At 43.2% G+C, this 25,256-nt stretch overlaps 1 protein-coding gene across 1 annotated transcript in view; it reads left to right on the forward strand.

Annotated features, from left to right (window-relative positions):
* Positions 1-1,701: 1,701 nt before the first annotated feature.
* GRB2 (growth factor receptor bound protein 2) overlaps positions 1,702-25,256 on the forward strand; it is a 75,290-nt gene continuing 51,735 nt past the window's right edge. The window contains exons 1-2 of the mRNA XM_035026042.1: positions 1,702-1,890; positions 9,490-9,704. Of these exons, the coding sequence (XP_034881933.1) occupies positions 9,627-9,704 (78 nt within the window). The 5' untranslated portion in view covers positions 1,702-1,890; positions 9,490-9,626. The remainder of the gene's footprint in view (positions 1,891-9,489; positions 9,705-25,256) is intronic.

Consider the following 25,256-nt stretch of genomic DNA (forward strand, 5'->3'; position numbering starts at 1 on the left):
TTCTGAATCTGTAAATGGGGATATTTATTATCCACCCTCTAGAAACACTATGCACTTCAGGTGGTAAATAGATAGTCCTCTTATTATTTTCACTACATATTGGACATGTCCTGCTCAAAAACCTTCAGAGGTTGCTAATCACTTGACCATGAACCCTAAGCCATACATCTTGGTCTTATCTCTCATTACTTCCCACCTCACCCCAAATCCTAAAATCTGGGCAATCTGAAATATTGGCTAATTCCGTCACTCTTTCCTCCCTTCTTCCAGGTTGGAGTTCAAATACCAAGTCCTCCCTGATTACCTGAGCACCAAGTAACTGGCTCCCTACTCTGCAGTCCTGTATACAGTTCAGTGGGACTTAAGGCCAACTGTTTTGCCTTGCAGACTAGGCAACTCTCCTCTGGATTACAAACTGCTGACAGCGGAGGCTTTGGTGGGTTCATCTATTACCTTGCATAGTGCCTTCCATGCAGTTGGTGCTCAATAAATGCTTGGTGAAAGAACAACTCATTTTCCTTATTTCAATGGCTTCTTTTCTCTATAGAATCAGATGTTCGGTTATTCTCATCTCAGCACTGTTTTGTTGGCTTCCAGGGAGCACATTACCATTAGATACGTTCTGTTCTCTTTAATTGGAAAGAGCTTTTGGAACTGAAAAATGGGAGTTACATCTTCAAGCCTCATCTACCGCTCCCTCGTACTCACCCGCCTGGTACAGGAATCGAACTACTTAGCATTACACAGAACATGACTCTCTCACACCTCCGTTCCTTTGTACTTGCGTGCCGTTCCCTTCGCCTGGAGAGCCCTTACCCCGACTTCTCTGTCTAGTCGAGTGCACTTCGGCTCCTCTGCAAATCCTACTTTTATAATGACTCCCTAAACAAGCTGTAACTCATGTGGCTTATATGGAGAGCGTTGCAAATGAAAAATACCAGTGCTTTTCTATCCCCTCGCACTGAAATCTTGCCCCGGAGCATTCCAACCAACTGCTCAGAGACTCAGACGTCATCATCACCTTCTCTGGGAAGGCTATTCTGAGATGGGCAGAGTAGCGGTCCTTCCTCCCATCTTTTTTGCTTCCTCAGCATTTCCCCCAAATAATTCTAACATTGCATATGGCTTTTTTTTTTTTTTTTTACTTTTCTTCCGCTCCTCTAGATCGTGAATTGCTTGAGGGCCAGGATATCTGTTCATTGTATCTTCTATACCCAACACCTATACCTATACCTATGATTAGCACGTATTAGGCACTTGATTAGATCAATGAGCGAATATGTTAATTCCTCTAACAGGGCGGTTTGGACCATATTTTCAAGTATTTCAAAAGCTGGTCCTCTATTTGGAGTGTTTCAGGATGGAGGGAGATTCCCGCACCCCCACCCCCTCCCCCCGCAACTGCCTCGGTTTGGTGGCAGGAGAAGGGAAGTGATTAGGGTGTGGTGAAGAGTTAACTCCTTCAGGGCTAAGCTGTAATTTACCCGCCCTGGCACAGAGAGGGTTACAGCGACCCGGAGGCGGAGCCATGTCGGTGCCACCTGCTCCTGGGCGGTCTGGCGCACGCGCCTTGGCATCTAGATGGTGGCTACCTGCGACGAGGAGGAGCGCTTGCGCTCTGGGCGTTTTCCGCCGGGGGAAGTCTCGCGGGGGCGGGGCGGGGCGGGGCCGCGCGGGGAAGTTCTCGCGGGACCCCGACGAGGAGCGGAAGCCAGGCGGCTGTGCTGCTTCTGCGAGCGGGCGGCGGCGGCAGCGGCAGAGGCGACGAAGACTGAGGCGGCGACGGCGGCGGGAACAGGCGCTGCCGTCGGGGAGCAGCAGCGCGGTCGGCGGCCGCTCGCACCGCTGCAGAGGGGCCGGCCGGGCGCGGAGCGGAGCAGCTGCGCTACGGTGAGTGCGGCCGGCGGCGGCGGCGCTGCTCCGGTGCCTCTTCCCCCCTCGCTCGGCTGCGGGAGTCGGCCTGCGGGGACCGGGCCCAGCCTACCGAGGGCTGCCGGGGTTCGGGGTCGGGGCGGCGAGGCCTGGGGCGGGGGACGGAGTCCCCGGGGCTCCCGGGCTCCGCGTTTCCCCTTTTGGGGAGCTTCCTTCCTGGGGACCGTCCTCCCCCAGCCCTTAGCTCGGTGCAGAGCCCCGGACCCCAGGGCAGGAGGCCGGTGCTCCTCATTAAGTTTCACGCTTTCTTCCGGAGGGTTTGCGCAGAGGGGTCGGGAGAAGCCCGGGAGCCCTGGGTACTCATTCTGTGAGTCAGTCTGACTTGGCCGGGAGGCGGGGGATTCGCAGCGGCTGCAAATGTGGTGATTGATGCTCTTGCGACCTGCACGGCCACCACGTCACCATCTCCTGGTGTCATTGGGCCGAATTTGGGGAGGGAACCCACCGACCCTATGAATACCGTGAGTTAGAACCTTTGCTGCCGGAGCCAGGCGAGATGTCTAGTTTCTCTTTTTCTTTTTTGAAGCTACTCTGAAAAATACTTGTAAAAGAACAATGAGCAGCAGTTGGTTGGAATGCTCCGGGGCAAGATTTCAGTGCGAGGGGATAGAAAAGCACTGGTATTTTTCATTTGCAACGCTCTCCATATAAGCCACATGAGTTACAGCTTGTTTAGGGAGTCATTATAAAAGTAGGATTTGCAGAGGAGCCGAAGTGCACTCGACATCTATCTTTTGGTACTGTTGACTCAGAAAAGAGTCTAAAAGACACATGAAAGAAGTTAGCGTATCTCTTTGGGTTTCCTGTCTCTCTCTCACTTTATACTTCTCCAGCAGTTGCCTTCCCTTTCTATCTACTTCTATTTTCACTGCGGACACTAAATGCTTACTTGTGTAATGCAAGTCATTTGCCCATCCCTCCCTCCCCCTTTTTTGCTAATCTACTTCCCCTTCCTCCTTTTTGTCTCTTCTTCGGCATAATTTTTGAGGTTTCTGCCCTTTGGTGCAATTCGTCTTCTCCCTCATTTAAAGATTCCGTTTTCTCTCCGGGGAAGTACCCTCTTTTCTGCTTTATCCTTCACTTTGAAGCGTCCACTGTGTTCCTTCAGTCAGCCAGAAGAGTTGCCAGAGAGCCATGCGAGACTTTAAGTTCTCCCCCTGGGAACTGGGAGGCTCAAAGGATTGAATTCATCCGTAAGTAATCAATACTGCCACTGGGTCACAAGTGTAGCTTGCTTGTGTTATTTGTGTTTTGGTTGTTTTTTTCATTTTAACATTGTGCTTTTGTGTCTGCTTACGCTTTTCTCCCTGTGTCTCTCTTATATTAGTTAAGGAAGATTGGGTCACTTTGGGGCTTGTATGACTTATCTTTTGGCTTTTAGTGGGAGTGGTTCATGTTAAAAAACAAAACCAACCATAGACCTATATTACAATAGAATTAAGATAACATGAAGTATTTGAGGGAATAGAATTTATTTAGACCACTGATGAATTAAAACTTGCCCATTGTGACAGTATGAATTTATTCTTTACCAGGGTTCTTTTTAATCAGGCAACTTTGTTATGTTGTTGGGGTCTTTTCGATAGAAAGAAGTAACTTTATGTGTTCCATTGCTCCTTCCCTTGTTCAAAATTTTCTGAATTCCCAAAAACCAAAGTTAATTCTTATAATCGGCTTTCTTTGATACTAAAAGCAAGCATTTAAATGCTTGAGGCAGTTTACTTCTTTAGCAAGTGTATTCAGATTTGAGGGATTGCTAGGTTTTAAATACTACTAGTTGATGGTACTTAGCAGTTTTTCTGAGAAAAATCCTGTTATGTTGCCTGTTGTGCAGCAGTGGTTCTGATTGTTACCTAGAACAGAAGAGTAATAGATTTTGGAGAAATTAATACAGACTAGAGACCCACCGTGCTCTCCTGAGAGAAATTAATAGTTACTTGCTTAATTAAAAAAAAACTCTCTGGCACTACTGAAAGACTATTGAGAGCCCTTGGTTTTATTTGTCAAAGTTGGCTTTTTCCTAGTTGAGCCAAGTGAATATGCATTATTTTCATTTTATGCAAAGACATTGTAGTGCATTACCTGGAATGCAAAGTTAAAATCTGGTTAAGCACCCTTCCAGTACAGCAGTGATTCTTAAAGTTTAGCATGCATAAGAATTACCTGTGAATCTTATTTCAGGCTCTGGGCCTAAGGCACCCCACAGTGAATCAGTCTCTGAATGGAACGATTTTGATGCAACTAGTCCAAGGACCAAAACTGTTGTTACAGAACAGCTGTAAAATAATGAGGCAGGAATGTGGTTTTAAATTAGTCAACTTAATTTACTTAAATTACACTTTCTGTATGTAGAGTAAATATTTAAAAGCCTAAGAGAATAAGTGACGATACATGTCTTTGTATGTGTAAGTATTTGAGCATTGTTAGGACTCTGATGTGGAGCAATTTAATTTTAAAGTTTATATTTAATAGGGCTGTTAATTTGTCTACCAGAAAGCTCTTCTGAGTTTGCATGTAGATGGAAGAAGATGGACAATGTAGGAACATATGGAACGGTACTTGAAAAGGTGCTGGTAATGCCGGCCAGTTAACACTTCTTAGTACTTTGTGCCAGAGACTCCACGGCCTTTACTCCACTCCAAGGCCTTTATATGTGCTATCTCTTAATCATCAAAATGTCCTATCAGGTACATGCGTTATTATCCCCATTTTCCAGTTGAGGGAAACTAGGATTTAGGGAATATAGGTTCACCCATCTAGTGGTAATGGGACAATTGAATTCAGGTCTAACTCCAGAGCGCCAGTAAGATTTTTTAGTGTTTGTTTTTTCTAACTACAAAAGTAGTGATGAAAATACAATTGAGGTATTTTTCTGAGGGCAGAAAGAAAAAATATTGGGGTGCCTGGGGGGCTCGGTTGAGCATCTGCCTTTGGCTCAGGTCATGATCCCAGGGTGCTGGGATCAAGTCCCGGCATCAGGCTCCCTGCTCAGTGGCTTGTGTGTGCACTCTCTCTCTCGCTTACTCTCTCTCTCAAATGAATACAACCTTAAAAAAAAAAAAAGTGAAAATATTTTGTGATCTTGCTCCTAGAGATAACCTTGTTAACCTTTTGGGTTTTTTCTTTAGCACACACTGATAAATACTATTTTGCTTTATGGAAATGGGATAAACTAATTTTTCGGCATTTTTGTTTTTAATTTGATAGTATCTCTTGGTATTTATATAGGAAGATACTCCATAGATATTCTCATGGATATTGATCAGGTGTATATATATGTATTTGGCACATGGTATTTGTCATTATTTCAGTGAGATAAATCTAGGAATTGGAATTGCTTTTTCAAGGATATGTATTTTAAAATTGTCAACATAAAATTACTATATTATACTACTATAAAATTACTTTCCAGAAAAATTGAACTGATTAATTCCCTGCTACAGTGTGGGCTCTGTGATGGTTTTATTACTATACTACAGTACCAAGCACATTGTCAGGCATATAGTAGCTGCTCAAAATGTTAAATGGATGAACATTGGGTAAAGAATCAGAGTGTGTTCACCCAGAGTATTGCAGAGGCTAAGTATTATAAACCTTTAAAAAATTTGCCAATTAGTAGGTGAAGGAAATCTCGTTTTAATTTGCAGTTTTTAACAGTGAAATTGAACATCTTATGTTTTAAGTAGAATCATATTTTAACTTATCTTGAGTAACTTAATGTCAGGCCCTATTCAAAGCATTTCACGTATATTACCTAATAATGAGTGAATCTTATAAAGTAGGTGATACTATCCCCATTTTACAGATGAGAAATGGGGCTTGTTTAAAAGGCTTGCCCAAAATAATAGCTGGTAAGCATCAAGGTCATTACTTGAACCCCGGTCAGCCTGCTTTTTAAAGACCATGCAGACACTAAGCTATATTGCCCAGTGAGTGTTGTGTATTTTATTGTCTGTAAATTTTGGGAAGAAAAGAGTTAAGTGGAAGAAAGAAAATCAAGTCCTACAAATACCTTTAGGGGACTACATTTTAGGATTCAGTGCACATTGCTTGAAATGAACAATTCAGGCTGTGCTTCTGTTCTTTTTTTTTTTTTTTTAAAGATTTTATTTCTTCACTTGGACAGAGAGAGAGCGCAAGCAGGGGGAGTGGCAGGCAGAGGGAGAGGGAGAAGCAGGAGCCCCCAGGAGCAGGGATCCTGATGTGGGGCTTGATCCCACAGGATCAGGACCTGAGCCAAAGCAGATGCTTAGCTCACCGAGCCAGAGCCACCCAGGCACCCCTGCACTTGTGTTCTTCAAATTTGCTGCCTGTGATGGACTGCAGGGTGTATGCTGGAACAGCTTAACCATTCTCATTAGAATTCAGTGTTAAATGTACTCTCAACCCATTTTCTCTGTTAAAATCATTATACATTGCGTCCACTTTCAGTTTTCTTCTTTTGATAATTAGTGTTGTGTATAAGATAGTTTTTTGTGGGTTTGTTGGTTGTTTTTGTTTTTGCCTTTAATGAAACACATCCTTTTGAATTCCTTTAGCCTGTGTGCTCTTTTCTGTGGCTAGCTTGAGAAGCTGAGCCCTTCAGGTTTTCTCCATGAGCTGCTAATTTTTATTTGGCATAGCCAAAGAAGTATCAATTGTGCCTGGTTTTCATTTCTCTCAAACTGTGTCTCACAAAGCAGTAGTTACTTGAAACATGACTTTCAAGAGTGTCTGTTTATGCTTTCTCTAGGAATCCTATGGTAGATGAGTTGGGTCACCGGAGAACCCAGTGTTGAAAACTGTCTTGGTTTTTATGCTGTAGCAGTTCAGTTACACTGCAGTTGTCTGAAATCCCGAATGACCTAGAAATTTATGCCCTGTTACAACATACTACCTTGACAGTGACAATGCTTTGAGTTTCTGATTTTCTGATTTCTGTTTTTCAAAAATGAAACTCCTTATCTTTGTTAGATCTGCTCAGTTCAGCTTCCCGGCATTGATACATAGTCCCAACAATCAGCCCTGGAGACCAATTAAAATAAATGACCTGGTCAGGTAGAAAATATTGAAAGTATTTGCAGGCATGTAGCAGAAATCTTGGAGCATTTGCATCAAATAAAAATAGGTACACACATTGGAAAGAAGGCAAAAAAGGAAAAGCAGTTATTAATGCCAGGAAAAAGTAAAGGATTGTACTAGAGAGGAAGGTTGCTTGTAATATATTTAAATCAGCAGTGAAGAATATTTTGTAATATGAAACTCTGCTTAAACCGGAATAGGTATTACTGGAAGGGGCAAGGGGAAGCTGGCAGAGGTGAATGTCTTGCAAGTGATAGGTCATGGCTGGAATAAACTAAGAAACAGCAGTAAAAGCATATTATTTAGAAATATTGTAAGTAGGGCGCCTGGGTGGCTCAGTTGGTTAAGCGACTGCCTTCGGCTCAGGTCATGATCCCAGGGTACTGGGATCGAGTCCCACATGGGGCTCCCTGCTCGGCGGGAGGCCTGCTTCTCCCTCTCCCACTTCCCCCTGCTTGTGTTCCTGCTCTCGCTGTCTCTGTCAAATAAATAAATAAAATCTTAAAAAAAAAAAAAAAAGAAATATTGTAAGTAAATACAAAGAGAAAGCTAAAAATAAAATTGAGGGTGATTGCTGGTAGGTGTTGGGGTGAGGAACTGCCCCCCCTTTTTTATAAGCCTTTTAAAAGCAGTGACTTTAAAAATTATATACATGGATAAGTTTGATTAAAAAAGCAACTACAGAGAGAATAAGTAAAGGGTGTTTAAGGACACACAAAAATACTCTGAGGGGTGCTTGGCTGGCTCAGTCGAGAGAGCATGGGACTTGATCTTGGGGTTGTGAATTTGAGCCCCATGTTGGGTGTAGAGATCACTTAAAATTTAAAATACTCGAGACTAATCTTCATACATATATGTATATTTTATATTTGCTAGAGCTCTGTCTTCCCTCTTTGCTTTTATATTTGCTAGAGCTCTGTCTTCCCTCTTTTAGAGCCAGCCGCACATGGGATATCGTAGGTATGGCCTGATAGAATAAACATTGGTTTGGTTGATTAGTTTACCTGCAGTAGAATGTTTGGCTTTCAGAATTTGACTGAAGGACTTTTTATTACCAGGTGATTTCTTCCCTCCTTGGTAACACTCATTTCCTTCTTAATATTCCCATCTGGTTTACTGCTTAGTCCATTTGCAGCTATGCTTGATTAATGCCCCAATTGTTAACTTTAGAACAAAAGAATAATCACCCGTGCCCCTCAGATGAGCTTTTTGCTAGATGGTAATTATCCAAGAAGGGTGTCACTATAAATAATCTGTCCCCATTCTGCTACTGTCAATGTTGTTTTCTGCTTTTATTTAGCCTGTATGAAAACACTAACTGAAAACAAGAATGGGACTTTATTTTCCTTTCCTTAGGCAGAGGTCTAGATTATGTCCGTGTTCAGGGCTGGAGATGGTATGCCCACAGCTCACCATCACGTAGTACACTACCTAAGGGTTTTTACAGAATCTTTACCTGCAAAATGCAATTTGGTTCATTTTAGAACCCCTCTGGCTCTGAGAAAAGCAGCTGTTGTCAGGGTAACTGTGAGAGGCTTCTGTTTGATTTACTGGCACCATCTCCCTGCACTTTCTCCAGATAAGGCATCTGGCAGCTCAGATTCTGAAAAACGGATTCCTTTCAAGCGTAGTTAGGACTTCAGCTTTGCTCCCTAGGGTAGTTGGAAATAATGTGGAGGCTGCTTCTGGAAATGCTGAACCTTGGACATCTATTTCAAGGGCTATTGGGACTCCGAAGTCTTGGGGGTGTTCAGAGGAGAAGGGTGCCTTAGGCAAGAGCAGGTCTTCACCAACAAAAGGCTCAGACGCTGGATCTCCTTTTTCTGGTTACCTGAGCTTGCTGATCACAGTTTGGAAGTGATAGAGGGAGAGCTGCCTTGCTCAGAATAGCAAATTGAATTTAAAGAAGGAGTTCCGAGGTTCACTTTCTCCTGCTTTCCTAGGAGCAGACCAAGGGTTAGTTTCTGAGAACAGTTCAGGCAGCTCAGGACCAAAGCCGGAATTGCTTGCTTTTGACTGGATAGGGGACCCAACGTTTTCAGAAGACCAGAAAGCTTGGCGGGGAGAAAGGAAGGAAATGGGCCCAGGCTACTGAGAAAAGCGGGGTGCCATCCCCAGGGCGAGGCCTTTCTTTTGAGTGGACTGCATTTCGGGCCGGAGGAGCAGAGAGCGTAAGGGGCGAGGGAGGAAAGGCGGAGACTGAGCGGGTCTCCAGCCGGTTCCTGCACACCGCACACACCCAGCGGGAAGGAAGAGGAAGTGTGTTCTTGGAATAGCTCGAACGGCGGCCGCCATTGGCCGGCGGGGCTGTCAGTCGCCTGGGGGCTGAGACTGCGAAGAGGAAGGAGGCGATCGGGGCTCCTGCCTGCGAGCGAGGGAGGCGGGCCGAGCCAGGCCGAGCCAGGGGGCGTGGGGGCTGGGGCGGCAGGCCGATCGGCAGGGCGGGGCTGCCTTCGGTGCTGGCCACTTCTCTCACCCATCCCTCTTGTGATTCAGGGTGGCATTGTGTGTCCCGGAGTGCACGAGCGAGTCCCGGGAGAGCGGCGAGGCCGAGCCCAGAGCGCTGGGTGGCTTCGGCAGGGAAGACTCCCTTCCCCCGGCTTCAGGCTGCTGAGCCCTGAGCAGCGCTCAGAATGGAAGCCATCGCCAAATATGACTTCAAAGCTACTGCTGACGACGAGCTGAGCTTCAAAAGGGGGGACATCCTCAAGGTAAGTGTGATGCCACGCAAATGCTGAGATGGCCTCCTCTTGTACTCACCTACCTTCGTTTGCCCTGATAACACACAAAGAAGCCGAGCTCGTCCTTTCTCATTGCCCACTTTTCCCATTTACCGTGGGGCGGGCTCTGGATAGCTGACAGAGATGCTGAGTGGAATATTAAATATGACTTAAGAGGGTTGGTGTGATGTATGGCCTTTAACTGCCTTTGTGTGAATGCCTCGAGTATTTCTATTGCTTGTTGGTTGGTAATTCAAGTAAAGTCAAAGCAGCATGAGTGTATGAGTAGACTGATCTTGTAGTCTTATTAAGCATTGGGGGATTTTTTTTTTTTTTAAGACTTAAACTTGAAGTATTTATGTAAAAGCACTCAGTCTTACTTTACCTAGTCAAAAGATTTTTGCAATCCAGAACCTGATGCTAGTTGGTTAGAAATGAATTTCCTCTAGTTTAGAGAGGTGGTTAGAAGTATATGCCAAAACTCATTAAAGAACCTCAGTGTCTTTTAATTCTTCGTGAAAAAACTAGTGGAGTTCTAAATCCTAAGGTTCATCTTGCTGTTGTACGAGTCAGATGGCGATTTTCTTAAAAGAAACTTGAGCAATTACCCTGTATTACACTCTAATTGCACAAAAGAAACCTGCTGACGGTTTAAAAATAAGCTGCTTTCCAGTTTGCAGCTCATTCTGAGCCCAAACTATTTACTTGAGGATTCACTTTCCACCTGGCACATGGTAATTATGTTGTTTACCCAATTGACGGCAGCAGCTTGCCCTTTTGGATATGTAATTTATTTTTACAAGGGTGGGTGTTATTGAATAATGTGTCAGCTCTACAGGAGGAGAACCTGAAGTTTAGCGTTTGCATATTCCATGTTCACGGCCTCTCAAGTTCTGACATTTTTTCCTCAGAGGCGTTTGTAGTCTGATGGTTGAGAGTTTGCCACACATTTGTTTACTACCCCTGAGTGAAATTATTAAAATTTTACAAAGAGGAAGAAAGTGGAAACGTAGAAATGTGGTCCCTTATAAAGACCACTGATTTTTTTTTCCCCTTTTTTGAGTCTTGCCGACCTGTGGGTAGTTACTATTTTGCTCTCCTTGCCTGAGACATAGAGTTCCACTCTGGAGTGTGTTGATGTTAGAAATGTAGGTTGTACTTCCTAGAAGGCAATATTCAGGAGTCCTTTGAGGGGAACGAAAGTGTTTTTTTCAGAGCTGTTCTTGTGATGCCAAGCTTCCCGAGGATATTCTCAAAGTCAGCACTGAAGTGTCAGAAAGCAGACAGAACCAGCTGTAGGTTTTAGAGTAACATACGTTTTCTGTTTCTATTTTCTTAGCTAGAAGTCAGAGCAAAGGAGCAAACTTAGACTGTTAAATTACTCTGTATCGTTGGTGTACAGAGGAGTAATTTGATGTTTCCATAGGTGATTACTGTTTTCAGCAGATAAACAGTCATGGTATCATCATAAGATTGGCTACTCAAATATTGTACACCTGAAACTAATATAACACTGTATGTTAACTATAATGAAATTTAAAGATTGGCTGCTCAGGTACTCACGTCTGTAGCCTCTACAAAAATCTTGTGGGAACAGTTCCCCCCCCCCAATGCAAACTTGGGTTTCTCCATTAAGCTCACCCAAGAAACTTGAATCTGGAAGCCTGGTAGTTCATATTTTTCTCTAAGTTTATCCCATTATGTATTTAGCACTAAAGCAACAAAACAAAACTAAGGATTTGAGCTCTATTTTTAATAATTTTTAGGCAAGAACCTTCCCTGTTACCACTGAAGTTTATCCTAGACCTAGACCATGAGCATCTCATAAGTTCTCCAACTTAAATTGGCAAATTCTTGAACAAGTGTGAAACCCTTCTCCCATCCTATAATTAGAGAAGATGATACTGTTTAACATTCCCCCAGAAATTGTTCTGATGGGAGAGTGAGTCAGAGTGTTCACATTTACTTCCAGATTTTCTTTGGGGAGAGAAAAGTGCATATATTTGGTTCTTTCCAATTTGGTAGATAACTGGCATATGAAGTCATAATGTCATTATTACTTTTGAATGGTGACTGACCGTTAGCTATTTATTAGTAATCTTGTGGCTTTACTCCAAAAAAAAAAAAAGTGACGATACAGTAGTTGCCCTTTGTCTCAAAATTCTGTGAAACAGCTGAGTGAAAAGGAGGGACATTGCTTTGTCTTAAGAGCTGTTATTTTAAAAAGCAGTGTTTCCTTCATTTGATTGTTCAAGGAGTAACTGGTTTCATTTGAGTGGCTTTGATTTGATTTGATAGCTCTTTAGGATGTTAGCTGTGAGCCAAAACATGTTTAGAAGTGGCTGGCATAGCATTGACCAGTTTGACTTGAATGAAATAGGCCTATATTTGCTCTCTCTCGATAAGGGGGGCCATGTACACGTGGGTACTGAATGCATTTTATTTGAAAGATAATGCAGTAGCAAGGGGCTTGGTGCTCTACCTCTGACTAGAGTTGAGAGGGATTTACTCTTCTCACTGTCTTGGAGCTCCTGGTTAAATTTGGCTAATGTGTACCCCATCTTCCAGCAGGCCACTTGCTTACTTTCCATCTACACATTGACTTGTGCTGCCCTGAGAAAAGAGAGAAAAATAAAAACATTTTACTGGAAGCCTAAAATAGAACTGAATGCTTCAGTATATCTGCTTTTGTTACTGTTCCTCTTATAAAAGCATGTGTTTTTTGGAGGGGAGGAAGAGAAGGGCATTGGGGCAGAGAAATGGAAGGAATTGCTCTTCTGTCAGAGGTTTCAATCTTGCATGGCCAAAATGAACCTAAATTTCCCTGCTGTTGTACTGTAGGCTTCAGATAGTTCCAGGGGTTCTCCACCAAACCAGGCCTCTGAATTCTCTACCCTAGAGCACAGAATACATCTGAACCTACCTTAAAGTTAAATCTGTTTAGGGGCTTATGTACCCATACTTCAGACAATGCTGTGTACAAATTAAGTGACCGTTTTGAGCTCTCAAACCTGTATTCATTGCATTCAAGAGCCGGCAGCTTGTTTTCTATCAAGGCAGACCTTTAATTCTAGAAAAGAACCAACAGTGGATCATCTCAGTGTCTTCTACTTGTCTGGCACTAACTGCCTTTATCAATTTTCAGTACTGATTTAGAATAGGTCTTGGGGGGTCCCTGGCTGGATCATTCGGTGGAGCGTTCGTTCAACTCTTGATCTCGGGGTTGTGAGTTCGGGCCCCATGTTGGGTGTAGAGATTACTTAAAAATCTTAGAAAAGAAGAGAAATAGGTCTTGGGTTCACACTCGGCTCTTTGAAGCTTTCTATCTTGGTGCTGATGACCTGTTTTAATGTCACATTTACTGAGCATCTCCTTGAGCCACATCCTGGGATAAGTTGCTTTGAGAGTTGGGGAAGAAATACTTTCTCCCTTGAGGAACTCTAAAATCAAATAAGAGAAGTGAAATTAACATGTGAAGCAGGATATGGCAGTATACAAAATTAGAGGATTTTTAGAACAGGAGAAGACCTTTTAAAATCTCTTAATTTCGATTTTTATTATTTTTTAGATGAGGAAATGGCCTGTAGAGGTTAAATGATCCATCCAAGATCACAACTATTAGTACTTAGTAAGGAACTGGTATTGCACGGGATGCTGAGTTGTGTCACACACTGTAACTGTCAGAGTAACGTAGGAAGGGCAGTGACTGGTAAGAGCTGACGTCTGAGAGTGCTGTGTGGGGCGTGATTTGAACTGGCCCTTGCCAGAGGGATGGGAGGGGGCGGGGGGGTGCTAGTTTGTTTGAAATAGGAACGCTAGAATGGGGTCATTGACTGTGCCATCGTGGAAAAGAAGGTAGAGTTGGAGTGAGATAAGAAAAACCAGTAAGAATTTGATCTTGTCCTTAGGAAGCCTTTGCAGGCTTTTAGCTGATGATGGAAGTGTTCTGGGATAGGAGGGAAGCCTGGAGCCCCAGCCTGCATAGGTGCTGGAGACTAGGAATGAAGGACGGGAGTGGAGGGTGTTGAGAGATGCTGAATGGACAAATAAGGGGATTTCTGCCTGTCAGCTGGGGACATTGGAATAAATCTGTGTAACTGAGAAACAAATGCCCACTGAGTATGTTCCTGAGAGCCAGGAATCGGAACTGGGGTTTGATTGGTAACAGTTTTCATAGCAGCTGGAAGTCCTGAATTTGAGTACAGGAGTCTCCTTTCAGGTGTTTGAATGATTAAACCTAAAAATGGGGTTGGTGTGGGTTGTTTTGTTGTTTTGTTTTTTTCATGATTTCACATTCATTGTACTTGGTAGGAGCATTTCTCTGCCTGTTGATAAGAATTCTTGGAGCGCCTGGGTGGCTTAGTTGGTTAAGCATATGCCTTTGGCTCAGGTTGTGATCCCGGGGTCCTGGGATCAAGCCAGGGACCCTGCTTACCCCACCCCTGCTCATGCTCTCTAATAAATCTTCAAAAAAAAAAAAAATTCTTACCGATCTTGACTAAATCCAGAATTTTGCATTTAATCTTTATGAATGAGGATGTTGTTTGAATTCTCTTAGAACAGATAATTTACCTTTCACTATATTCATTTTTTTACCCCTGTCATCTGAATGGACAGTTTCCAAATAGGTGCTAAGAATGAGCTTTCAGTTCCTATACAAGACTCCTTTGGAGGGCCTGGCTAAAGACCAGTCATCCCTGTTAGAGAAAGAAATGAGTAAGGAAATGCAATGTTCCTTTGGGGATCTTTCAGTTTTCACCTCTGTAAGCCATTATAGTTGAAGTCATCCTTGAATAGCTATCATTTATGGAGCATTTACTATGCCACAGAGTTTGACATTATTTCTAATTTGCTTCGTGAAAGGTTGGCCCTCCTTAGCCTCATCCTGTGGCTGCAGAAACAGACACACAAGTTAAGAAATTTGCTCAGATTGACACATGTAGTAAGCGGCGAAGCTGGGCCTTGATCTTAGGTCTGGCTCCCATGCTCCCTCTACAGTACGTTACTGCTCCTCTTAACTGTCAGGTGTGAGGAAACCGGAAATGTGAGGTATCAGTGATCCTGCTCTGCTCACCTGCCAGGCATGGGCAGCTCATTTGTGGTACTCCTTCTACTGAGTGACTGACTGGACATCGAATCTAAAGTAAATTGAGTTCAACAGTGAAAGAAATGGGTAAGATGAGATCATTTTGCCTGTCAGATTGGCAAGAATGATAACAATTGACCCCACCCTGTGTTGGCCAGGATGTGGAGAAATGGACTCTTGTCACTTTCTGCCAGTGGGGGTTGTACCAGTAACACGGTCTTTCAGCATGGTGGCTTGGTGACATGTATCAGAACATAAAACAGCCCAGCAATTCTACTTTTAAAAATTTATTCTTTTTTTTTTTTTTTTTTTTAAGATTTTATTTATTTGAGAGACAGAGCTAGAGAGCACAAGTTGGGGAGGAGAAGCAGGCTCCCCGCCAAACAGGGAGCCCGACACGGGGCTCGATCCCAGGAGCCTGGGATCATGACCGGAGCTGAAGGCAGCCATTTAACCGACTGAGCCACCCAGGTGCCCCTAAAAATTTATTCTAAGAAAATTCTCAAACAAGTTTTTAAAAAATGTAGGCATAAGATACTTAACTTCAGTTAATATATGTACCACCTAGAAAAGAAATTTCTGCTGTTAAATTCTGAAATATGATCATTTGTAAGATGCATTTCAGAGATGTTAAAATGTGTAAAAAGAGGCATCTTTGAATTGATGGAATTACCATATTACCAAAACCCCACCAAAAACCTAAGTAGCCCATAAGTAGGGGGCTACATAAGCAGGTTATGGTGCTTGTCAAATGGAATGCCGTTAAGTTGTTAACATTGGTGTAAATCTGTGTCAACACAGAATAACGTCTACAGTTGGCAGAGAGAAGTGTTTAAATGGATCCTCTTTTTTTTTTTTTTTTAGTATTTATTTATTTGACAGAGACACAGCGAGAGAGGGAACACAAGCAGGGGGAGTGGGAGAGGGAGAAGCAGGCTTCCCGCGGAGCAGGGAGCCCGATGTGGGGCTCGATCCCAGGACCCTGGGACCATGACCTGAGCCGAAGGCAGACGCTTAACGACCGAGCCACCCAGGCGCCCCATAAATGGATCCTCTTTTAAAAAGTAATGTAACATGTTGAATGTTCAGGATGTCCTTGCACTAAGCTAAATATTTTATTTCCATTCCCTTTTAATCCCCGCAAGAATCCTAACAAAGATGCTGTTATCCCCATTTTACTGATCAGGAACGTGAGGCTTAGGTTAAGTAACTGGCCCAAGTTTACAAGTTAGCATTTGAATCCAGGCCGGTTTGAGTCCAGATTCTGTATTCTTAACCGCCACCCTGCAGGGCCTTTTCATACCCAAATGAGGTCAATGGAGAGGCGGATCGCATTTAGGGTTATTTCTGTTTGCTTATTAAATACATGGACTTCTTTCTAAATGGTCCTCTAAAAGGTAACAGATGCCTCCAAGGAGCTTGATTTTAGGTGATTTTTACTCATTTTTTGTCCTCATTTCTCTTTAATCTATAGTCTTACTAAAACAAAGTTTGGGGTGCCTGGGTGGCTCAGTCGTTAGGCGTCTGCCTTCGGCTCTGGTCATGATCCCAGGGTCCTGGGATCGAGCCCCGCATCAGGCTCCCTACTCCGCGGGAAGCCTGCTTCTCCCTCTCCCACGCCCCCTGCTTGTGTTTCCTTTCTCACTGTGTCTCTCTGTCCAATAAATAAATAAAATCTACAAAAAACCCAAAAAACAAAGTTATATTCAAGTAGTAGTTAACATTTTGCATCTGTTTTATCTGACGGATATTCCAGGAAGTTAAAGGGCTCTGGTCAGAGGTTGGTTGGTTGGTTTTCTCATGGCTGAGAATTAACCTGCTTTTAAATCTTTAGGCTGAAATCCACCGTGACTCAGTGTCCTAAAACTTAGAGATCCTTTAAAAAGTGATTCAAAATGACTTTAAGGAAAATCATGGTCGTTTTAGCAGATACTCCCTCAGTTGCACCGTATGGATGTGGAATGAGAGACATCTGTAGTATTGTGGTAAAGAACAGGTGCTCCAACAGTCCAGGCTAGACCCACCTGCTTTGAATCCCAGCTCTACAACTGGCAGATCTGACATTGTGCTCTTGGGTGATTTACTTTGTGCTTCGATTCTCCCATGTGTAAAATGGGACCAAGAGCACCTATCTTCCTAGAGTCACAGTGCAGATTAGAAAAGCCTAATATAGGAGCTCCTGGGTGGCTCAGTCGTTTAAGCGTCTGCCTTTGGCTCAGGTCATGATCCCTGTGTCCTGGGAGTCCTGAGTCGTCATCGGGCTCCCTGCTCAGCGGGAAGCCTGCTTCTCCCTCTCCCCCCCCCCCCCGCTTGTGTTCCCTCTCTTGCTGTGTCTCTCTCTGTCAAATAAATAAAATCTTTTTTAAAAAAAGAAAAAGCCTAATATATTCATGTGCTTAAAGCAGTGACTGGCCTAAAGTAGACAATGCCAGCTGCCATTAGTTTTGTTTTTTTATTTCTTTTAAAGATTTATTTATTTAAGTAATCTCTACACCCAACATGGAGCTCGAACTCTATGACCCTAAGATCAAGAGTTGCACACTTCACTGACTGAGCCAGCCAGGCTCCCCTGCCATTAGTTTCATTAATGTTATTCAGGTGCACAGCTTTGATAAGAAGATGTCAGCCCAGCCCCTGGCTCAGGTAACTGTTAAGTCACGTGACTCTACCCATAAACCCAACCAGGTACTTGTCCTGATCCTACCTCAAACTCAGAACTGTTTAAACCTTGTCTCAGAGCTCACCACGGCATTGGTGGAGGGTTGTGTGAAAGACAAGTTGTTTCTCCATCCTTAAAGTCCGGTTCCTGTTGGGATTAAACCCAAAAGCAAGGAGATGGGCACCTGCAGAGCATCCTGCTGGGGCCTCCTGTAGACTTGTGTGGCTGGCTGGAGCTTTGGGGTGTGTTGTTGGCTAATACTGAGACATGTTAGAAGCAGCAGCCTTGGGAGAGCTCGGTATTTTATTTACTGCAGGGGTATTAAGGAGTCCCTCACGGTCTCTAAATGTCCTCAGTGAGAGAACATTTTCTCTAGTCTGAATGCCAAGAATAGGCAGATTTCCCCCTACATACTGCTTTAATATGTTTTTTTCTTTACCTTGTAGGAAAGCTTAGAGCCTACTTGGGTGTCCCGTTTCTAGCAGTAATTCTTAAGTTTTCTATCCTGATATTTTTACCCAAACAGGTGCTAATGGTTTGCAGTAAAATATTGGAAGTATTTCCTCACTCGAACAAATGGCTTTTTTTTTTAAGTTTTAATACTTTGATGTCAGTTGGTTTTTTATGTTAATTTTAACTAATTTATTCTTTAGTTTAACAGTGGACTTTTATTTTTTTGAGATTTTTATTTATTTGACAAAGAGACAGCAAGAGAGGGAACACAAGCAGGGGGAGTGGGAGAGGGAGAAGCAGGCCTCCCGTGGAGCAGGGAGTTTGATGTGGGGCTCGATCCCAGGACCCTGGGATCGTGACCTGAGCTGAAGGCAGACGCTTAACGACTGAGCCACCCAGGCGCCCTAACAGTAGACTTCTAAAATCTAAGTTTAGGGGCGCCTGGGTGGCTCAGTCAGTTATGCGGCTGCCTTCGGCCCGGGTCACGATTCCAGGGTCCTGGGATCGAGCCCCATGGTGGCCTCCCTGCTGAGTGGGGAGCCTGCTTCTCCCTCTCCCTCTTACCTGCCGCTCCCCCTGCTTGTACTCTCTCTCTCTAATAAAAAAAAAAAAAATCTTTAAGAAAAAAAATAAGGGCGCCTGGGTGGCTCAGTTGGTTAAGCGACTGCCTTCGGCTCAGGTCATGATCCTGGAGTCCCTGGATCGAGTCCCGCATAGGGCTTCCTGCTCGGCGGGGAGTGTGCTTCTCCCTCTGACCCTCCCCTCTCTCATGTGCTCTCTCTCATTCTCTCTCTCTCAAATAAATAAATAAAAATCTTAAAAAAAAAAAATCTAAGTTTAGCAAAATGGCAGAAGCCTTCTGTAGATTTTTTTTTTTTTTTAATATTTTACTTATTCGTTCATGAGAGACGGAGGGGCAGAGGCAGAGGGAAAAGCAGGCTCCTTGTGGAGCAGGGAGCCCGACGTGGGACTCAAACCCAGAACCCCGGGATCACAACCAGAGCCGAAGGCAGACACTTAACCAACTGAGCCACCCAGGCGCCCCTCAAAATAAATAAATCTTTAAAGAAAAATAAAGTTGGGGCACCTGGGTGGCTCAGTTGGTGGGGCACCTGGTTGGCTCAGTTGTTTGGGCGTCTGCCTTTGGCTCAGGTCGTGATCCCAGGGTCCTGGAATTGAGCCCTGCATCGGGCTCCATGCTCTTCGGGGAGCCTGCTTCTCCCTCTCCCTCTGCAGCTCTCCCTACTTGTGCTCTCTGTCAAATAAATAAAATATTTTAAAAAAATAATTTAAAAAATAATAAAGTTAATCTATAATAGACTTAATATTTCCCTATTGCTGAATATTTAGCTTGTTTCTAATAATAATTCATAATCTCAAAGGTTACTCTGCTGTCCAAAACGGCTGAACAGATTACCTGCTTGAGATCAGGTTAAATGACAATGGCCCAAAATCCATAGCCAGAATATATAATAACAGCACAGCTAACGTCTGCTTCATGTGCCAGTCTCCTTTAACAAAGAACATTATTTCACAGTTTGACAAGTGTTTTATAGGACTGTGGAACCAGATGTGTGAAATAAGGAAATGTCTACTCAGCATCTAAGATACTTGATTGACACCAGCACATAGTTTGTCTGAGGCACATTTTATTTTTTGCTAGTCCTTCTGATTTTTTTTTTTTTTTTAGCTGTGTCAGGTTAAGTCAAGTCATTTTGATAGCTGAGAAATTTGGTGTGTATTCATAGGCGTAGGGTTTTTCCTGTTGTTTAAGTCATCTCTACACCCAACGTGGGGCTTGAACTGAAGGCCCGAAATCAAGAGTTGTATGCTCTTCTGGCTGAGCCGGCCAGGTGCCTCTCATAGGTGTAGTTTTGTGGTTTTTTTAAGATTTTATTTATTTATTTGACAGAGAGAGACACAGCAAGAGATGGAACACAAGCAGGGGGAGAGGGAGAAGCAGGCTTCCTGCCCAGCAGGGAGCCCGATGCGGGGCTCGATCCCAGGACCCTGGGATCATGACCTGAGTCGCTTAACCGACTGAGCCACCCAGGCGCCCCTCATAGGTGTAGTTTTAATTCTGTTTTAGTTTCTTTGGCTAAATGAAATCCTTCTAGAGGGTGATCATCCATGCTAATTTATGTTTAGAAAAACAAACCAGGTTTTGTTAGTTGATCCTGCAAATGTTGAGCTTTAGAGCCAGGATCCTCTGCCGAGAGCTTTGACAACAAGGTAGAGTGCCTTACTGAGGCATCCTCACATGTACTGCAATATAAGGAAAAAGAACCATTCTGTTGGTAGCAATTGGTCTTCTCTGGATGTTGAGATTCTGGTGAATTTTCACTCTCTGTAGCATGCATTTCTATCATGGATGTTTTTATAAGCATATATTAGTTTCATAATCAGAAAAGCAGTAAAAAACAAAAGCACTACAGTAATTTTCCAGATTGGGCACCTGGGTGGCTCCGTCAGTTAAGCATCTGCCTTTGGCTCTGGTGGTGATCCCAGGGTCCTGGAATTGAGTCCTGCATCGGGTCTCCCTGCTCTGCAGGGAGTCTGCTTCTTCCTCTGCCCCTCCCCCACTCTTTCTCTCAGTCTCGCTCTTGCTCACTCTCCCAAATAAATAGATAAAATCTTTAAAAATTTTTTTTCCAGGGGCGCCTGGGTGGCTCAGTCGTTAAGCGCCTGCCTTCGGCTCAGGTCAGGATCCCAGGGTCCTGGGATCGAGCCCCACATCGGGCTCCCTGCTCAGTGGGAAGCCTGCTTCTCCCTCTCCCACTCCCCCTGCTTGTGTTCCCTCTCTCGCTGTGTCTCTCTCTGTCAAATAAATAATAAAATCTTTACAAAAATTAAAAAATTAAAAAATTTTTCTCCAGATGTCAGTTTACAAATCGACATTTTAAGACCTGTCTTGCTTTCTTTTTTTTTTTTTTTTAAAGATTTTATTTATTTATTTTAGAGAGAGAATGAGATAGAGCATGAGAGGGGGGAGGGTCAGAGGGAGAAGCAGACTCCCTGCTGAGCAGGGAGCCCCATGCGGGTCTCGATCCTGGGACTCCAGGATCTTGACCCAAGCCAAAGGCAGTTGCTCAACCAACTGAGCCACCCAGGTGCCCCGACCTGTCTTGCTTTTTTTTTTTTTTTTAAGATTTTTTATTTATTTATTTGACAGAGACACAGTGAGAGAGGGAACACAAGCAGGGGGAGTGGGGGAGGGAGAAGCAGGCTTCCCGCCGAGCAGGGAGCCTGATTTGGGGCTCAATCCCAGGACCCTGGGACCATGATCTGAGCCGAAGGCAGGCGCCTAACAACTGAGCCACCCAGGTGCCCCCATCTTGCTTTCTTACAAGGGAAAAAAAAAATCACTGGGTACACCCTCATGGAGCAAATTTGTTGGATATTAAGACTTTTCTTGGTTCAGGAAGCACAAGTCCTCCACATCATTGAGGGCTGCTACACAGACTTTATTTAGAATGCATGATGGGAAATTAGAAGCATGCTCAGCCCTTTTCCAGATTGGCCCGAAAAATGGTCTTGCTGCCCAGATCTAGCTATTTCTTGCTTATCTTTTCCCTGTACCTGATATGAAAGTAATGTTATGTGCTTTCTTATATATTTAAATGTTGACTTAGGTCAGTCTCCCAACTGGATTAAAATTACTAATGCAGCCAAATTGCAGTTTTTCAGAGGTTTAATTATTCATTTCTCCTTCCTTTTGTCCCTATTTAGCTGTGGTCAAGATGACATTTTATTATTTATCAACTTCACTAAAATGTTTAGCTTAGAAAAATAAAATTAAGAGAGAAAAAGATTTGAAGTTATCAGTGGTTTCTAGTTATCTATTGTGCACTGAAAAGATCAGGTGTCTTCATTTTATTCCTTTTAAACATGTTAGAATTATTTAATAGAGGGGTGCCTGGATGGCTCAGTTGGTTAAGCGTCTGCCTTCGGCTCAGGTCATGATCCCAGGGTCCTGGGATCGAGCCCCACATCGGGCTCCCTGCTCAGCGGGAAGCCTGCTTCTCCCTCTCCCACTCCTCCTGCTTGTGTTCCCTCTGTAGCTGTATTTCTCTCTGTCAAATAAATAAATAAATCTTTAAAAAAAAGGAATTATTTAATAGAAAAGTGTAAGGGAGCCTGAGTGGCTCCATCAGTTAAGCATCTGCCTTCAGCTCAAGTCATGATCCCAGGGTCCTGGGATTGAGTCCCACATCTGATTCCTTGCTCAGCGGGGAGTCTGCTTCTCCTGGTTCTCTGTCCTCCTGGTTCTGTCTCGTGCTCACTTTCCCTCTCTCTCAAATAAGTGAAATTGTTTTAAAAAAGTGTAAAAGAAAGGCCATACTCCCTCCTGTTACCCAGATAACTTTTTTGAAATTAAATGCTGCATTTATGGGCGCCTGGGTGGCTCAGTTGGTTAAGCGACTGCCTTCGGCTCAGGTCATGATCCTGGAGTCCCAGGATCGAGTCCCGCATCGGGCTCCCTGCTCAGCAGGGAGTCTGCTTCTCCCTCTGACCCTCCCCCCCTCATGTGCTCTCTCTCATTCTCTCTCTCTCAAATAAATAAATAAAATCTTAAAAAAAAAAAACAACAAAGAGCAACTTCTCTTTAAAAAAAAAATGCTGCATTTATTGTCAGAAAAAGTAAAAAAGGAAACTGTTCTCAGAGAAAATCATTGTTCAGTTTTTTGTGTTTTTTTTTTTTTTCAGGAAAAAATTAACGTAGCCACAGTTACTTTTTTAATGCTTTCCAGATACAGTGAGAAACACAGTGAAACCGTGTTAAAAAATTTTAATAATGAAAGTAAGCAAGTACTTCAGCTTACTGAAGGGAGGATGCGGTTTCTGTTTAAGTGTACTGTACCTGTTTAGAAAACAGCAGTAGCTCGGAGGATTTCTATGCCAGGCTGTAAGAGAAGATCATAATGATTAAGACTTTCTCAAAGTCACATGTCAAAGCTGAATCAGTAGATCTTGAACCTGAAATTGGTGTCAGTTTTCTAAAACTGTGCTAATATTGTCCATATGAGATATCCAGGTGAATTTGTGACTAGTGGCCACATAGCGCTAGAAGTGGAAACTAGTAGCCCTACAGGTCTTTTCTTGAGATTGACTACATTATTGGCCTTCCAAATTTAGCTTACTGGTGCAGTAGAAAGAACAAGTACTTTGTTTTCATTAACTTGGAAAGTCATACTCTATATGTTCAGAAGCCTTTTATCTGCCTTCTTGGAGCACTTAGTATAACTACACCCACCTGAACAGCTGTTGTCTTTAAAGGCTGTAGAATATTCAAATTTCGGTGTTTGTTGGTATTGTGTATTAAAGGGTGCCATTTCTGCTTTCCTTTCTATCATTCTCCTCCTTTCCAAATAGGTAGTAAAGGCCTGGCAAAAAGAGCGTGCTTTTCATCTATGTATTCTTAAGTAACCTGATGAAAAATTACCTGCTTTTGGGTTTGGGTTTTATATATGAAATAGTAGCAACATCAATTTGGAATGAACTATAGCCCATCTTTCAATATAAGTATTTACAGCTATAAATTTCCCTCTAAATTCTGCTTTAGCTGCATCCCATAAATTTGGGTGTGCAGTTGTTTTTGTTTTCATTCATCTCAAAGTAGTTTCTAATTTTCCTTGTTATTCTTTGACCCATTGATTATCTAAGAGTGTGTTGTTTAATTTCCACATATTTGTGAATTTCCAGAATTTCTTCTGGTGTTGAATTCTTTTTTAATTTCATTGTGCATGTAGAACATAATTTGGATTATTTCAGTCCTTTTAAGTATTGATGCAGGGCACCTGGGTGGCTCAGGTCATGATTCCAGGGTCCTGGGATTGAGCCCCACGTTGGGCTCCCTGCTCAGTGGGAAGCCTGCTTCTCCCTCTCCCACTTCCCCTGCTTGTGTTCCTGCTCTCACTGTCTCTCTGTCAAATAAATAAATAAAATCTTTAAAAAAAAAAGTTTATTGATGTTTGTTCTGTTGCTTCACAAATGATCTTGAAGAATGTTTCACTGTGCGCTTGAGATTAATGTTTATTCTGCTGTTGTTGGGTGGAGTTCTTTAGATGTCTGTTAGGTGGGGCACCTGGCTAGCAGTCAGTAGAGCACCTGACTCTGGATCTCAGGGTTGTGAGTTCAAACCCCAAGCCTCATGTTGGGCATAGAGATTACTTACTAACTAACTAGAGATGTCTTTTAGGTCTAGTTAATTATTTTTCCCTTGAGTAGTTGTAGAATTTTGTGGGGTTTGTTTTTTGTTTTTTGTGTTTTTTTTAAGATTTTATTTATTTTTTTTTGACAGAGAGACACAGTGAGAGAGGGAACACAAGCAGGGGGAGTGGGAGAGGGAGAGAGAGAAGCAGGCTTCCCGCTGAGCAGGGAGCCTGATGCGGGGCTCGATCCCAGGACACTGGGATCATGACCTGAGCCGAAGGCAGATGCTTAACGACTGAGCCACCCAGGTGCCCCAATAGTCGTAGAATTTTGGTGAATTCTTATGACTGCTTATCCAGTATCTTGGTAAATCAAAGGGTACTATGCTTAGTGCAAAGGGTTCAGGATATACTTAATATTTAGTAATACACTATTTTAAGAACTGTGCCAGAGGTATGCACTGGATGTTCTGAATGAAACAGACTTAGTAAGACATGAATTAAAAAAAAATTTTTTTGAGATAATTTAGAAACGCTCAGGACCACTTTGTCATTCCAGATATGCCTGACTGACTGAGGACTTTCTAACATTAGCAAAGCTTACTGTCAGCTCTGAAGAGTTGTTGGAGCTATCCTAGAATACTTTACCTAGGAAGGTTAATGGCCTTTCATTGTATTTGACAGTTACAAGAGTAGACGTGAGAGCCTTGTTGATAAGAGCAAGGCACATGCAAGAGTTTCAAAGTAGGGCGCCTGGGTGGCTCAGTTGGTTGAGCGACTGCCTTCAGCTCGGGTCATGATCCCAGGGTCCTGGGATCGAGTCCCACATCAGGCTCCCTGCTCGGCGGGAAGCCTGCTTCTCCCTCTCCTACTCCCCCTGCTTGTGTTCCCTCTCTCACTGTGTCTCTCTCTGTCAAATAAATAAATAAAAATCTTTAAAAAAAAAAAAAAGAGTTTCAAAGTAATTATGACCCTTCTCTCACATTTTGTTAGACTTTACTTTGTGTCTCTGACACTACCACCCCCTTGAAGGAAATGTTTATGGAAACAGGTTTCTACTATATGTTTGTATGTAGAAAATATTGAATAACATTTTTAAGTGGGTTTATTTTTTTAAGATTTTATTTTTAAGTAATCTCTGTACCCAACGTGGGGCTCGAACTCACAACCTGAGATCAAGAGTTGCACACTCC

The sequence above is a fragment of the Mirounga leonina genome, unplaced genomic scaffold (assembly GCF_011800145.1).
Source record: "Mirounga leonina isolate KUSES-001 unplaced genomic scaffold, KU_Mleo_1.0 Mir_197, whole genome shotgun sequence".
Classification (NCBI taxonomy): Eukaryota; Metazoa; Chordata; class Mammalia; order Carnivora; family Phocidae; genus Mirounga; species Mirounga leonina.